This window comes from Nicotiana tomentosiformis, chromosome 11 (assembly GCF_000390325.3).
Source record: "Nicotiana tomentosiformis chromosome 11, ASM39032v3, whole genome shotgun sequence".
Classification (NCBI taxonomy): Eukaryota; Viridiplantae; Streptophyta; class Magnoliopsida; order Solanales; family Solanaceae; genus Nicotiana; species Nicotiana tomentosiformis.
This window is the reverse complement of record NC_090822.1, coordinates 123584257-123596680: the sequence shown is the minus strand read 5'-3', so window position 1 is coordinate 123596680 and position 12424 is coordinate 123584257. Positions and strand designations below refer to the sequence as shown.

Genomic DNA, 12424 nt, shown 5'->3' with positions numbered 1-12424 from the left:
CTCTAAATTCTGGCCGATTTGCCTCAATTTTGGAGGAAGAGATGGAGGAGATGAACAAACCTTGCAATGGCGATGCGTTGGAGGACTCTTTTCCGGAGATGAAGAGCTTCTAACTCTTGTTTACATAGCTTAGACTTGGAAACCTCAACCTCATGAATCCTAGTAAAATTATCAAGCATATGCTCCGGCACAACGATCTTCAATTCCATTCTCTCACATTCTTCCGCAGTACACTTAACCAAATCATTATCTTTCGTTTCGAATTCGAGACCTGGAATGTTAATAAGGCTAGACAAAATAGCCTTTTTTACATTATTACAGAGCACAACACCGTTTTCTGAAAGGTAGGGTTTAAGTTTGGGCCAGAGATCGGTTATAGGGATTGAATTACCGCCTTTAAAACTTTGTATGCAGAGTTCTTCCACTGCTTTGTTCACTATTGCGTCCATATATTTGTGAAAAACAAGTTTAAATAGAATTATTTCGGAACTCACACTCTCAATATAAAAATAAAACCATAAACGTCTAAATTCTAGATCTGTTACAACATTATATCCGTGTGAGGATCATATGTTAGAAAGAGTATAGTTTGAGTTCTCTGAAGTTTGTGGTGACGGACGGCAAGAGAAGAGGGCAATCGTGAAACCCTAAATTAAATCAAGAGCTTGGATTCCTATGGAGCCGAGAATGGGAAAAAAACAGAGAGCAAAGAGTTGTGGACTGAGGAGGAGGAAGAGAGGAAAGGAATGAATTTGGTAAGAATCAAAACGGGTATTTATACGTTTCTATAGAAGGAAATCAGCTAATTATAATGTACTCCATAAAATAATATATTACTCCATTAAGACTATTTTATGCGAATTTTTGGGGAAAAGGGAAGAATAAACTCATGAATCCTCATTCCTATTCATATAGTTATTAATATAATGGTCAAATATATCCCTGTTAAAAATAATTTAAATATATTTTTTGTTATACTATCGGATTATTTTAGACTCTATGGTTATACTATGAAACAAATATAATTCCATGTGGCGGATTAAATTGACCCATTTTTATTTTTTCTAACCCGATTCACTTAAGAAAAACCCGCTATCCGACCCAAAGTTTACCCCCACTGCTTCTCTCTCCCCTCTTTTCCTCCATTCTTATCTCTTGCATCACTGTTACGACCATGGCTGGTATCTCCATTGGCGAATTCGCCGGAAACCATGGAGAACCTTACGATTTGTCACCTCGCACCTTCTCTTCCCCTTTCTATATACCTACGCACACATTTATATATGAATCTAGAGAAATACATACAAGATGCCGGAGATCTGAAAGTTTTGGGTGTGAAATTTACTGGATCTGACTGGAAATACATTTTCCGGCGAGCCATTGTTCTCTTTTTCATATGTTCTTTTTATTTACCAGATCCGGAAGGGAGACGAAATAATAGCTGAAACTCCGACCATGGAGTATGGTCGAAATCTTGTCGAAGAATTTTCCGGCGACCTTTGTGCACCATGTTTTCTCTCTGACCGCTGGTCCGTGTCTAACGCCTTCGTAGCAGCGCCTCATGCGACTTTTATTGCCACAACAGCGGCACATTCGATTCAACTTGCTCATGGTGGTAACAAATTAAAGAAGTACAGTGGGAGACCTTTGACTTCTGAGAATACTTCAAAAGTTTGTTTGACAAGAAAGTTTTTCAACATATACTTGCAGATTTGTATCATGGAATTTTACAATCAAATTTTTAAATTTTTTTCTCAAATGAGATCAGATTTTTTCATAAATTCATCATTTTTGCCCTCCTGTTTGTGAATTATTTTGATCGGTTGAATCATTTGTTTCCTGCGGGAGTATGATATGGAAGTTTGACCTGATAGCAACTAAAATAATTGTGCTTCCTCTTATCACTAAAAAAGAAAGAGGGATTATTTCTTTGGATCTACAAATTTGCACCTAGAAAGAAGGTTTGGATGTTGTATCGCCTAAAGTGCTTATGTGGGTCTGTATGTTGGCAATGGTTTGATCCGTAAGTGAGTGGATTTAAAAGTGAATCGAGTTAAAAAAAAAAAGGGAAAATCCGTCGATTTAATCGTGTGCTGCCACGTGGGACCGTTCGAAATGAGGGTATATTTATTTTATAGCATAACGGTAGGGTCCGAAATGATCTGATAGTATAACGAAGGATATATTTGAACTATTTTCAATAGTACGAGGATATATTTGACCATTTTTCGTTAATATAACAGAAAATATAATGTAAAAGTATCGGTGTAATTTATCGATTATACAAAATTATTAGTTTACTAGTTTTCGAATACGTGCACATATATCACATGTTAATTGATACAAATTCTTAGTCATGTTTTAAAAATAAATGTTTGATCTTAACTAAGGGTCTGTTTGGTATGACGGGAAATATATTCTGGAACATATTTTTTTATTTTTCACTATTTTGTTGCACAGAATAATTTGAAAAATATTTTTTTAGGTATCACATTTTCCTAAAATTGGAGCAAAATAATTCCCCTAAAAAAAGTTAGAAAAACATTTTACAAAAATTTCATCTACCCTCACATCTAACTCCAACCCCCTCCCCCTTCTCTTCCCTACCCCACCTCTCTCACCCCCTCCCCAAAATATATTTTTTTTTTTTCAGATTTTAGTTTTGTTTTTACTTTTCCTTCGTCACCCACCCTACTAACCCTCCTAAAAAAATTAATTTATTTTTGTATTTTTAATTTTCTTTAAAAAAAAAAAATCTACAGCACCCTCCCCCATCCCCTAGGGAAAAAATATTATTATTTTTACTTTTTTTTTGTATTTTTAATTTTCTGCACCACCCACCCTCCCCTTCGCGGAAAAAATTATATTTGTTTTATATATTTTCAGTTCTAGTTTTTCATTTTTCAGTTTATATGTTCGAAATTTTATGAGTTCCAAAGTTTATGAGTTCGGAGGTTTACGTGTTTGGCAGTTTGCGGATTTAGAAATTATAGAGTTTACGGGTTTGAAAATTTAGTAGTTCAGAAGTTTATGGAATTTGTGGGTTCGTAAGGTTGTTGGTTCTAAAGTTTTGGCTTCATGTTTATTGTATTTAAATTATTTATGAGTATTCTTGAGAAGTTATTTTCTTTAATTTGCGAACCAAACACCAAAAAATAAATAAGATTACTACTTGTTTTCCAAGAAAACATTTTCTTGAAAAATATTTTCCGTTATACCAAACACACCCTGAATCACAATTCTGTTTCGTTCTTTTTTCCGTAAGGAATTTCTTCGAAACAGATGTTTTGCCAAGTTAATTAAACAAAAGACTAATAAAAACGGCACATTTAGTCATATCAACATTTTTTAAAATGACAATAAATATGTTAAAGAACTATTACATAATATTTAAAAAGGTAAGTATAATATTATTTGCCAGAAAAAAGTGGAAATTCAAAATAAGGAGAAGTAAACAACTCGTCATACCCCGCCGCCGTCCAATGCTTTTAAAACTTCTTGTGCTTCTTTTTTTTTCTCACTTTGCTGTCTCTTTTAGTTTTAACTTTTGTTTTCTTCCAAACTAGTGCCCCTTCAATCATATATTAGCTTGGAAAAAATTCTGAGATTCTTAAGAAAGAGTGTGAGGATTAAATTTCTATAAATATAATACATATTCAGTACTCAACATTAGTGACAGACTCAAGATTTTATGAAAGGGGTTCCGTTTATGACACCATTGCGACACTAACCGATAGTAGGACGATATCAAACACGAGAAGCGGATGTATGTTTTATTTTAAAGCATTCAATTTAAATTTTATGCTTTAGAATCGTAATTTATAGATAACAAATTATAATAGCACAAAATACAAACACAACTCGTTGTTACTATTTTCTTCATTTATATCTTTTTGTTTCTATTATTCTTCACATTTATGTCTGTATCCGGGTAAAAACAGATCCAGTGAGTACCCCGATTTTTCGGTGGGGCAAACAAAGTAAGAACACAACTACAAGAAATCAGAATCGAAGCTAGAAACCTCTCGTACAAAGGTCCGAACAAAGCACCTGCCACTGGATCCATCAACCACGCCCATGGATCCGGTTCGAGCTCCAAGACCTCGGAAAGCATTAGCAAACGTCTGCACATGATGAACAAAAGTTTGTGATATCCGTGCCCAACCGGATATCACATCGTGGATCTCGGCCCGTATCAACAACAGATCAATGATCAACGAAAAAGAAGATTTTTACCCTTTTTAGAGTTATACTAGGAATGAAACTCTACTAATATATAAAGGGAGTGATTTTTATTCCAGAAACACACTGTAACACGCATATCAAGGCAATATGCATTTGTTTTCTCTACTTCTAAAAGTTATTTCAAAAGTTCTTATTTTTGCTCGTAGTTCTTCATAACTAGTTGGCTTCGAACTGAGGGCAGAACAGTCACTAAGCTCAGACCCGAGCTTCGAAGTCAGGCTCTGTTCGAACCTTTGAAAAGCGAACGACTTATTACTATATTTGATTTTATGCTAAGGTATTAGAAATATTTGCAAGAATAAAAATTGTGAAAAGATGCTAAAACAAATAGAGACTCGAAATTGCCAGAAAGGGAAATTTTATATATTCCGGAATGTATTTACAAAGGCCCAACCAAGAACGACCTCAAAACAAACAAAATATATACACAAGACAAAATTAAAAAGGTTCTAAGGCATTCACGCATGATCTTCACCGGGGCCCGACTTGTCACCAGAACTGTAGGAGCCTTCGGATTCCTCATAACCCTCGGAGCCTTCGGCACCTTCAGGCTCGGAAAGCCTCTTCGCCTCGCCTTCAAACTCTATTGCTTCCTCGATATAGGCTGACAGGTCGAAGCCTCGGGCGTGAATCTCTTCGAGAGTCTCCCTACGAGACAACCACCTCATGTATTCGACATTGAGCCTCGGCTGCTTCGACATCGTCCTTGTATTAGGCCATCATCTCATCGGCATCGGCATAGGTTGTCTCCAACTTGGACTTCAATACTTCGTACTCTCTACAGAGGGCGTCCCGCTCTGCGACAATCGAGCTCAACTGTGCTCGGATATCATCATTCAGCTGGGACCGCTTGTCAGCTTGCTCCTTCACCACCCGAAGTTGAACCTCTACTGATGCCAGCTTTGTCTGGGCGTGTAGCAAACCCCTTTGGGAGGGTGCTACTTACGAAACAAATCTAGTTTACTACTTACAATATTAAGAAAATATAAATAAATAAAATATTCAGAATAATTTAGTAGCGAAAATAGGCCCATGTGATGAAGTCCAAAGTGCAATATTTTTATTTTCGAAAATACTCTTCATAATTTTTATTTTATTTTTTAAAATGAAATACAATGTCAAAATTTCAACATAATGTGATATAACCCTTCTTTAATAATCAACACGTTAAAGCAACTTTCTAACAAAATTATACTTTCATTCGACATCACTGCAAGTTTGTATTGTACATAAATTTCAAACTATCGGGAATAAAAAGGAAAACTAATTTTCTCCTTTGTACATATATATAAGACAAAGTGTAAATTTAACATATTACAAGACTTGAGTTATTAACACACCTTAAAACAGCAAAATAAGTTACCAAATTCAAGTTACAAGATTTTGGTCTTAATATCCAAGCCTCCAAATAACATACATAAGTGTAACATATATATCATGTACAAGTCCCAAACTATACAAAAACCATGGTGCATATGCAAATGTGATCTCCATAAGTGCTCCCAAAAAAAAACTACTTCATAAGGCCGTCTTCAAATTTCATCCCGTACATTACCTACGATACAAAAAAACAACTACCGCTAAGCATAAAGTTTAGTGGCGTCTAAACTTTGGGCTTGGAGCCATTAACTTCTCCAAATCCTATTTTCAGTCATAGGTAACTCGAATGAAACATAATTTAAAACAAGCAAACAAATATATCAAAAGTATCAAATATCAACCCTTAAAGTGTTTCCAAATATCAATAACAATGTTCAAGATTCAAGAGTTGAGAAATCGTATACTATCAATCCAAGAAAGCTTGTAAAATATCCACTTTTCGCCCAACATGTACGTCATGCCATTACACTAAGCATAATCAGATATCAAGATGGACCGAAGTCCCAAATCAAGTAGGGTCAAAACCCAATAGTCAAGAGAATCAAGAACCATATTAAAAATGGCTTCCTAGTTCATTCTTAACACAGACAAGTTTCATAATTTCAGACGAACTATAAATCCAAAGTCAAAATGGAAAAAGATCCAAATTAAGAGGCATGCCAAGATGAGTGACAAAGTCACTTCCACAAGAAGGACAAAGTCCCAACAAGAATGCAAAATGATCAAACAATCCATACGAGTGGGCGATTTAGCAAATATCTTGCGATACTTGATATAACACGAATACAATGCTATTAATTGAAGACAATAAAAATAAAATATGAGGTTATTTTAAAATATTCCAGCAAGTAAAAAGAGTACAAAGTTTATACACAAACCTTGGTGTTTTACCACAAAATAGTTCAACCACAACTTCAGGACGTTCGAATCGTCTACGCCCTAGACAAACCAAATCCGTCCACTTCCTCAAACACTTCCCCTTAGATTTTACAAGGATATATATACCTTAAATACATAATAAAATATCTGTATAAGTTCAGTAATTTAACATGTCAAATTAAACATGATATTGGTGAAAATTACCCAAAATGTTTGAAACAGAAATTCTGGACAGCATCATTGTCTCGTGTTATGACTCAGATTTGAATATGAAAAAGGATACACTAGAGTGTGGTCTTCTTTAGAGTTGTAGATATGTGTCTTAGTGTTTCATAACATATTTAATCACCCCAATATCAATTTTGTACAGGGAGGGTTTGTAAAATAGAAAATCTGGGCAGCACTTGCCCTGTACTTCATCACCTATTTTTGGGTAAATAAAAGACAAACCACATTTTGGTTACTTCATAAGAGTTATAGATATATGAAATAGCTTTTAATAAAGTCTTATATCACTTAATACGGAACTCGATACAAAAATATATGAAGAAAACATTAATAGTTATCTAGTGTAAAAACGGGTTTAGTAACTTACCACAAAAGAGATGAGCAACTTGAGCTTCACCAAGAACGAATTTTGTTGGTTGGTTTAGTGAAAATTTATGGTGGTTTTCATGAAGTTTTCAAGTGATAAGAAGGAGAGAGGGTAGGGGTTTTTCTTTTCTTGAAAGAATGAAAATGGAAAGTTTATGGAAGACTAAGTCAATCAAAGTTATCTTTAAGAATTTTGGATAAATATGAAATAAAAATGGCTGTCCAACTACTAAATATCCTTAGATAAATACAAAAGGGTGGTAGCCCAAAAACTTAATTATAATATATTTAACAACAATTCATCAAAATAATATTAAGTGTTACACACATCAACACCATGAAACTTCTTTGTCAATATTAACACAACCTAGAGTAATGAATTTTCATGTATTGTAAATTTCACGTTTAGGAAGTACTTATTAAAAATATCTCCTCATTATAAAGATGTTCAATCGAAAATGCAAATATTAGTAAAAATTTAGGGTGTTACAACTCTCTCCCCCTTAAATAAATTTCGTCCCGAAATTTACCTGGTACTAGTCCCTAAACAAATGTGGATATTGAACTCGCATATCTTCATCTCACTCCCAGGTAGCTTCTTCGCCAGAATAATTTCTCCAAAGAACTTTCACTAAGGGGATGCTCTTATTTCTAAGCTCATTTAACTCACGCGTTAAGATTTGGATTGGTTCTTCTCCTTATGTCAAATCAGGATTGACCTCAATAGATTCAATAGGAAGAACATGAGATGGATCTGAGAGGTATCTTCTAAGCATAGAAACATGGAAGACGTTATGGATCTTGTCTAACTCTGGTAGAAGAGCTAGTTTATAAGCAACTGGGCCAACTCTCTCAAGCACTTCATAAGGTCCAATAAATCGTGGACTAAGTTTACCTTTTTGGCCAAATATCATAATCTTCTTCTATGGAGAAACCTTTAAAAATACCTTATCACCCACTTTATACTCAATTTCATGTCTCTTAAGATCAACATAAGACTTTTGTCTGTTTGAGGCAATTTTAAGTGATCCTTGATGATTTTTACCTTATCTTCACTTTGTTAAACAATCTCAGGACTCACCAATTTTCTTTCACCAACCTCGTTCCAATAAAGAGGCGTTCTGTATTTTTTCCCATACAAAGCTTCATAAGGAGGCATGCCTATACTTGATTAGTAGATATTATTGTAAGCAAATTCCATCAGGGCTAAGTGTTTTCCCCAACTACCCTCAAACTCAATAATGGAGGCTCGAAGCATATCCTCCAATATTTGTATTACCCTCTCAGACTGGCCGTCTGTTTGTGGATGGAAAATGGTACTAAAATTCAACCTAGAACCCAAAACTTCTTGCAAGCTAGACCAAAATCTAGATGTAAACCTTGGATCTCTATCAGACAAAATAGAAACAGGGATTTCATGCATCCTCACAATCTCATTAATGTATAATTATGCCAAACGTTCTAGTAAGTAGTCCATTCTGATTGCCAAGAAATGAGCACTCTTATTTAGTCTATCTACAATGACCCAAATTGCATCATGATTCCTTTGAGTGCGTGAAAGTCCAAAAACAAAGTCCATCGTTATCCTTTCCCATTTCCACTCAGGTATTGACAAGGGTTGCAGTAGACAAGCTGGGACTTGATGTTCAGCTTTTATTTGTTGACATACCAAGCATTTAGAAATCTACTCTGCAATGTCTTTCTTCATACCACTCCACCGGTAGTGCTCCTTGATGGTCTGATACATTTTAGTACCTTCAGGATGCATTGCATAAGGCGAACTATGTGCTTCAATCAAGATCTACTTCCTCAATTCATCATCATTAGGAACACACAACCTATTTTTATATAATAATGTATCATCTTTCTTCAATGTAAATTCTGAGACTCTTCTATTTTGGACTTCTTCAACCCGTTTCACAAGCTTCTCATCTAACTTCTGCGCTTCTTGGACCTGCTCAAGTAAGATTGGATTGACTTGAAAATTAGCAATGATAGAACCATTAGAATTAAATGAAAGACAAACATTCATGGCTCTTAATTTAAGAAGCAAGGGCAAAGGACTTAGAGTTAAACTTGCCAGGGAATTGCGATTCAACGCATCTGCAACCACATTAGCTTTACCAGGATGATAATCAATCATGCAATCATAATCTTTGATGAGTTCAATCCATCTACATTGTCTCAAGTTTAACTCTTTTTGTGTACCCAAGTACTTCAAACTCTTGTGATCAGTAAATATGTGACATTTCTCCCCGTACAAGTAATGCCTCCAAATTTTTAAGGCAAAAATAATGGCAGCAAGTTCAAGATCGTGAGTAGGATAATTCAACTCATGCGATTTCAACTTTCGAGAGGCATAAGCAATTACTTTCCCTTCTTGCATCAAAACACAACCCAAGCCAAGTGAGATGCATCATTGTATACTACATAATCTTTCCCTTCAGCTGGCAAAGAAAGTATTGGAGCTTGTGTCAACAAGGGTTTGAGCTTTTCAAAGCTCTCTTGACACTTATCATCCCACACAAATTTGGCGTCTTTCCCCAAAAGTTTGGTCAAAGGAGAAGCTATAATAGAGAAGCCCTTCACGAACCTCCTATAGTATCTTGTTAAACCCAAGAAACTTCCGATCTTAGTTGGAGTTTTAGGAGGTTTCCAATCAACAATAGCTTGAATCTTTCTAGGATCAATCTTCACACCTTCAACTGATACAATATGCCCTAAAAATGCCACTTCACTCAGCCAAAATTCACATTTGGAAAGCTTCGCGTATAGTTGCCTCTCTTTCAGAATTTGCATGATAATCCGAAGATGCTTATCATGATCTTCTCTATTCTTGGAATAGACTAAAATGTCATCAATAAACACCACCATAAATTGATCAAGATAAGACTTGAATACACGGTTCATTAGATCCATAAATGCATCGGGAGCATTTGTCAAACCAAATGGAATTACCAAAAATTCATAATGGCCATACCTGGTCCTAAAAGCAGTTTTAGGAACATCTTGCTCCCTCACGCGCAACTGATAATAGCCAGACCTCAAGTTAATTTTTGAGAACAAGCTGGCACCCTTCAGTTGGTCAAACAAGTCATCGATTCTAGGCAGTGGGTATTTGTTCTTGATTGTTACCTTGTTTAGCTGTCAGTAATCAATTCAAAGCCTAAGAGTGGCATCGTTTTTTTCACAAATAAAATAGGAGCTCCCCAAGGCGAAATACTGGGACGGATAAAACCTTTCTCAAAACGTTCTTGCAATTGAGCCTTCAACTCTTTTAATTCAGCTGGAGCCATTCTATAAGGAGCGATAGAAATAGGGGTAGTTCCAGGGACAAGCTATATAGGAAATTCAATCTCCCTTTCTGGAGGCAACCCAGGAAGATCATCAGGAAATACAACGGGAAAGTCGCACACGGTTGGTATGTCATTAAGACTTGGACTCCCCAATCGTGTATCGACTATATGAGCAAGATAGGCATCACAACCTTGATAAATCATCTTCCTTGCCAAGACCGTAGAAATAATATTAGTTGTCAATGATCTTTTTCCTTGAGCTACTATGTGTGAGTATGTAGGAGTTCTAAAAGTCACTTGCTTCAACCTACAATCAACCAATGCATAGTGCCTATATAGCCAATCCATACAAACAATAACATCATAGTCTTGGAAGGGCATTTTAAGCAAGTATGCAGGGAAGACCAGATTTTGAATCATGAATGGACAATCTCGGTAAATCCTGTTAACAATAGCCTGATGACCTAATGGACTCGTGACCAGCACATCAAAGTCAAGTCTCACAGATTTAATAGTATCAGGAAATGCAAGTGATGAGCAAACATAAGAGTGTGAAGATCCAGGATCAAATAATGTAACAACAGATATGCCAAATAAGTAAAATTTACCAACAACCACGTCCGGGCCATCTTGGTCATTCTTCTGCCTCATATCATAGACTCGTGCAGTAGATCTCGACCCACTAGCCTGATTAGCTCCACCTGAACCCGCCGCTTGCATATTTCTAAGTCTTGCACCGCTATTAGCTTGAGAATGAGTAGTGATAGGCTTTTGAACTGAACCCTCTGTATGTGTATACGAAAGATGATTAGGATTAGGCCAATTCTTCACTTTATGATCCATACTTCCACAATTAAAACAAGCACCAGAAGCTCTTCTGCAGGCACCATAGTGATTCTTTCCGCACTGTGCACAAGTAGGTGTATAAGTTTTGCCTTGGCCATAACTTGGAGTACTAGCAGTATAGAAATTTGGTTTATTCTTCTTATGATTTGATGACTTCTGTGCACTTTCAATCTTGGAATAGTCAAACTTTCCCTTCTTGGGTGGACCGCCATAATCTGAATTACCCTTCCTAAACTTATTTTCTCTCCTAGTAGCTTCTTCCTTGTCAATTCGTTCCCAAGTAAGAGCTGCTGAAATTAGCTTGGAAAAATCCCCAAGTTGCAAGATTGCCACAGATTTTTGAATGTAACCATTCAAACCCTCTTCAAATCTTCTGCACTTGTCTCTTTCACCATCAATAATACCTCCAGCATAGCGAGAAAGCCTTAGAAAGTTTTGTTGATACTCTGCAATAGACATACTCCCTTATCTTAAATTCAGAAACTTTGTTTTCTTTGCATCACAGTAGATATGAGGGACATATTACACACGAAATGCTTTCACAAAATCATCCCAAGTCAGCACTGGAGGTATTGCTTTTGCATTTGGTACACTTACCCACCAATCATAAGCATCTTTTTGTAAAAGAGAGATAACATACTTAAATTTGGCAGCATTAGTACACTCTAGTTGTTCAAAGACCATCTGTATGCGCTCTATCCATTGTTCAGCTACTGTGGGATCAGTGGTGCCTTCAAATTCAACTCCACCCTTTTCCCTCATCTTCTAAAAATTCATTTCACTAGGTTCTGACATTGTCCCAGCCAAGTGACGAAAGAACTCAACCATCTGAAATGGAGGAGTCATAATAAGAGTACTATGACCCATTACTCTTGGATTATTGCCCACTTCATTTTCACTAACACGATGATGATTTAGGTTAGGCAAAGGTACCTCATCTCCTTCTTGGAGGTGAGGTGGAGCATTATAATGGACTTGACTTTCATCAACGGATTCAATATCTCTATTCGAAGAAGAGGCCATATTAAAATTCCTATAAAAGATAAGATCACACTGCATTAGGGACATGTACATGAGGCATATGTACAAGTAATACATCAAATTATATTAAACAAGTATGCAAAATTTTATAATCTCCAAGTTATTTTCAAGAAAGAAAATAACAAAAATATTAGGTACGATCA

At 35.9% G+C, this 12424-nt stretch overlaps 1 protein-coding gene and 1 pseudogene across 13 annotated transcripts in view; both read right to left on the bottom strand.

Annotated features, from left to right (window-relative positions):
* LOC104088747 (uncharacterized) overlaps positions 1-2060 on the bottom strand; it is a 32783-nt gene extending 30723 nt beyond the window's left edge. For 11 of the 13 annotated variants that reach the window (XM_070188229.1, XM_070188239.1, XM_070188232.1 and 8 more), the window contains exon 1: positions 61-2060. In XM_070188229.1, coding sequence (XP_070044330.1) covers positions 61-449 — 389 coding nt within the window. In that variant the 5' untranslated portion in view covers positions 450-2060. The remainder of the gene's footprint in view (positions 1-60) is intronic. The other 2 variants (XM_070188236.1, XM_070188240.1) reach the window with 1 other exon arrangement.
* A 5736-nt stretch (positions 2061-7796) lies between these two features.
* On the bottom strand, positions 7797-12002 carry LOC117280342 (uncharacterized; annotated as a pseudogene).
* Between the last annotated feature and the right edge of the window lie 422 nt (positions 12003-12424).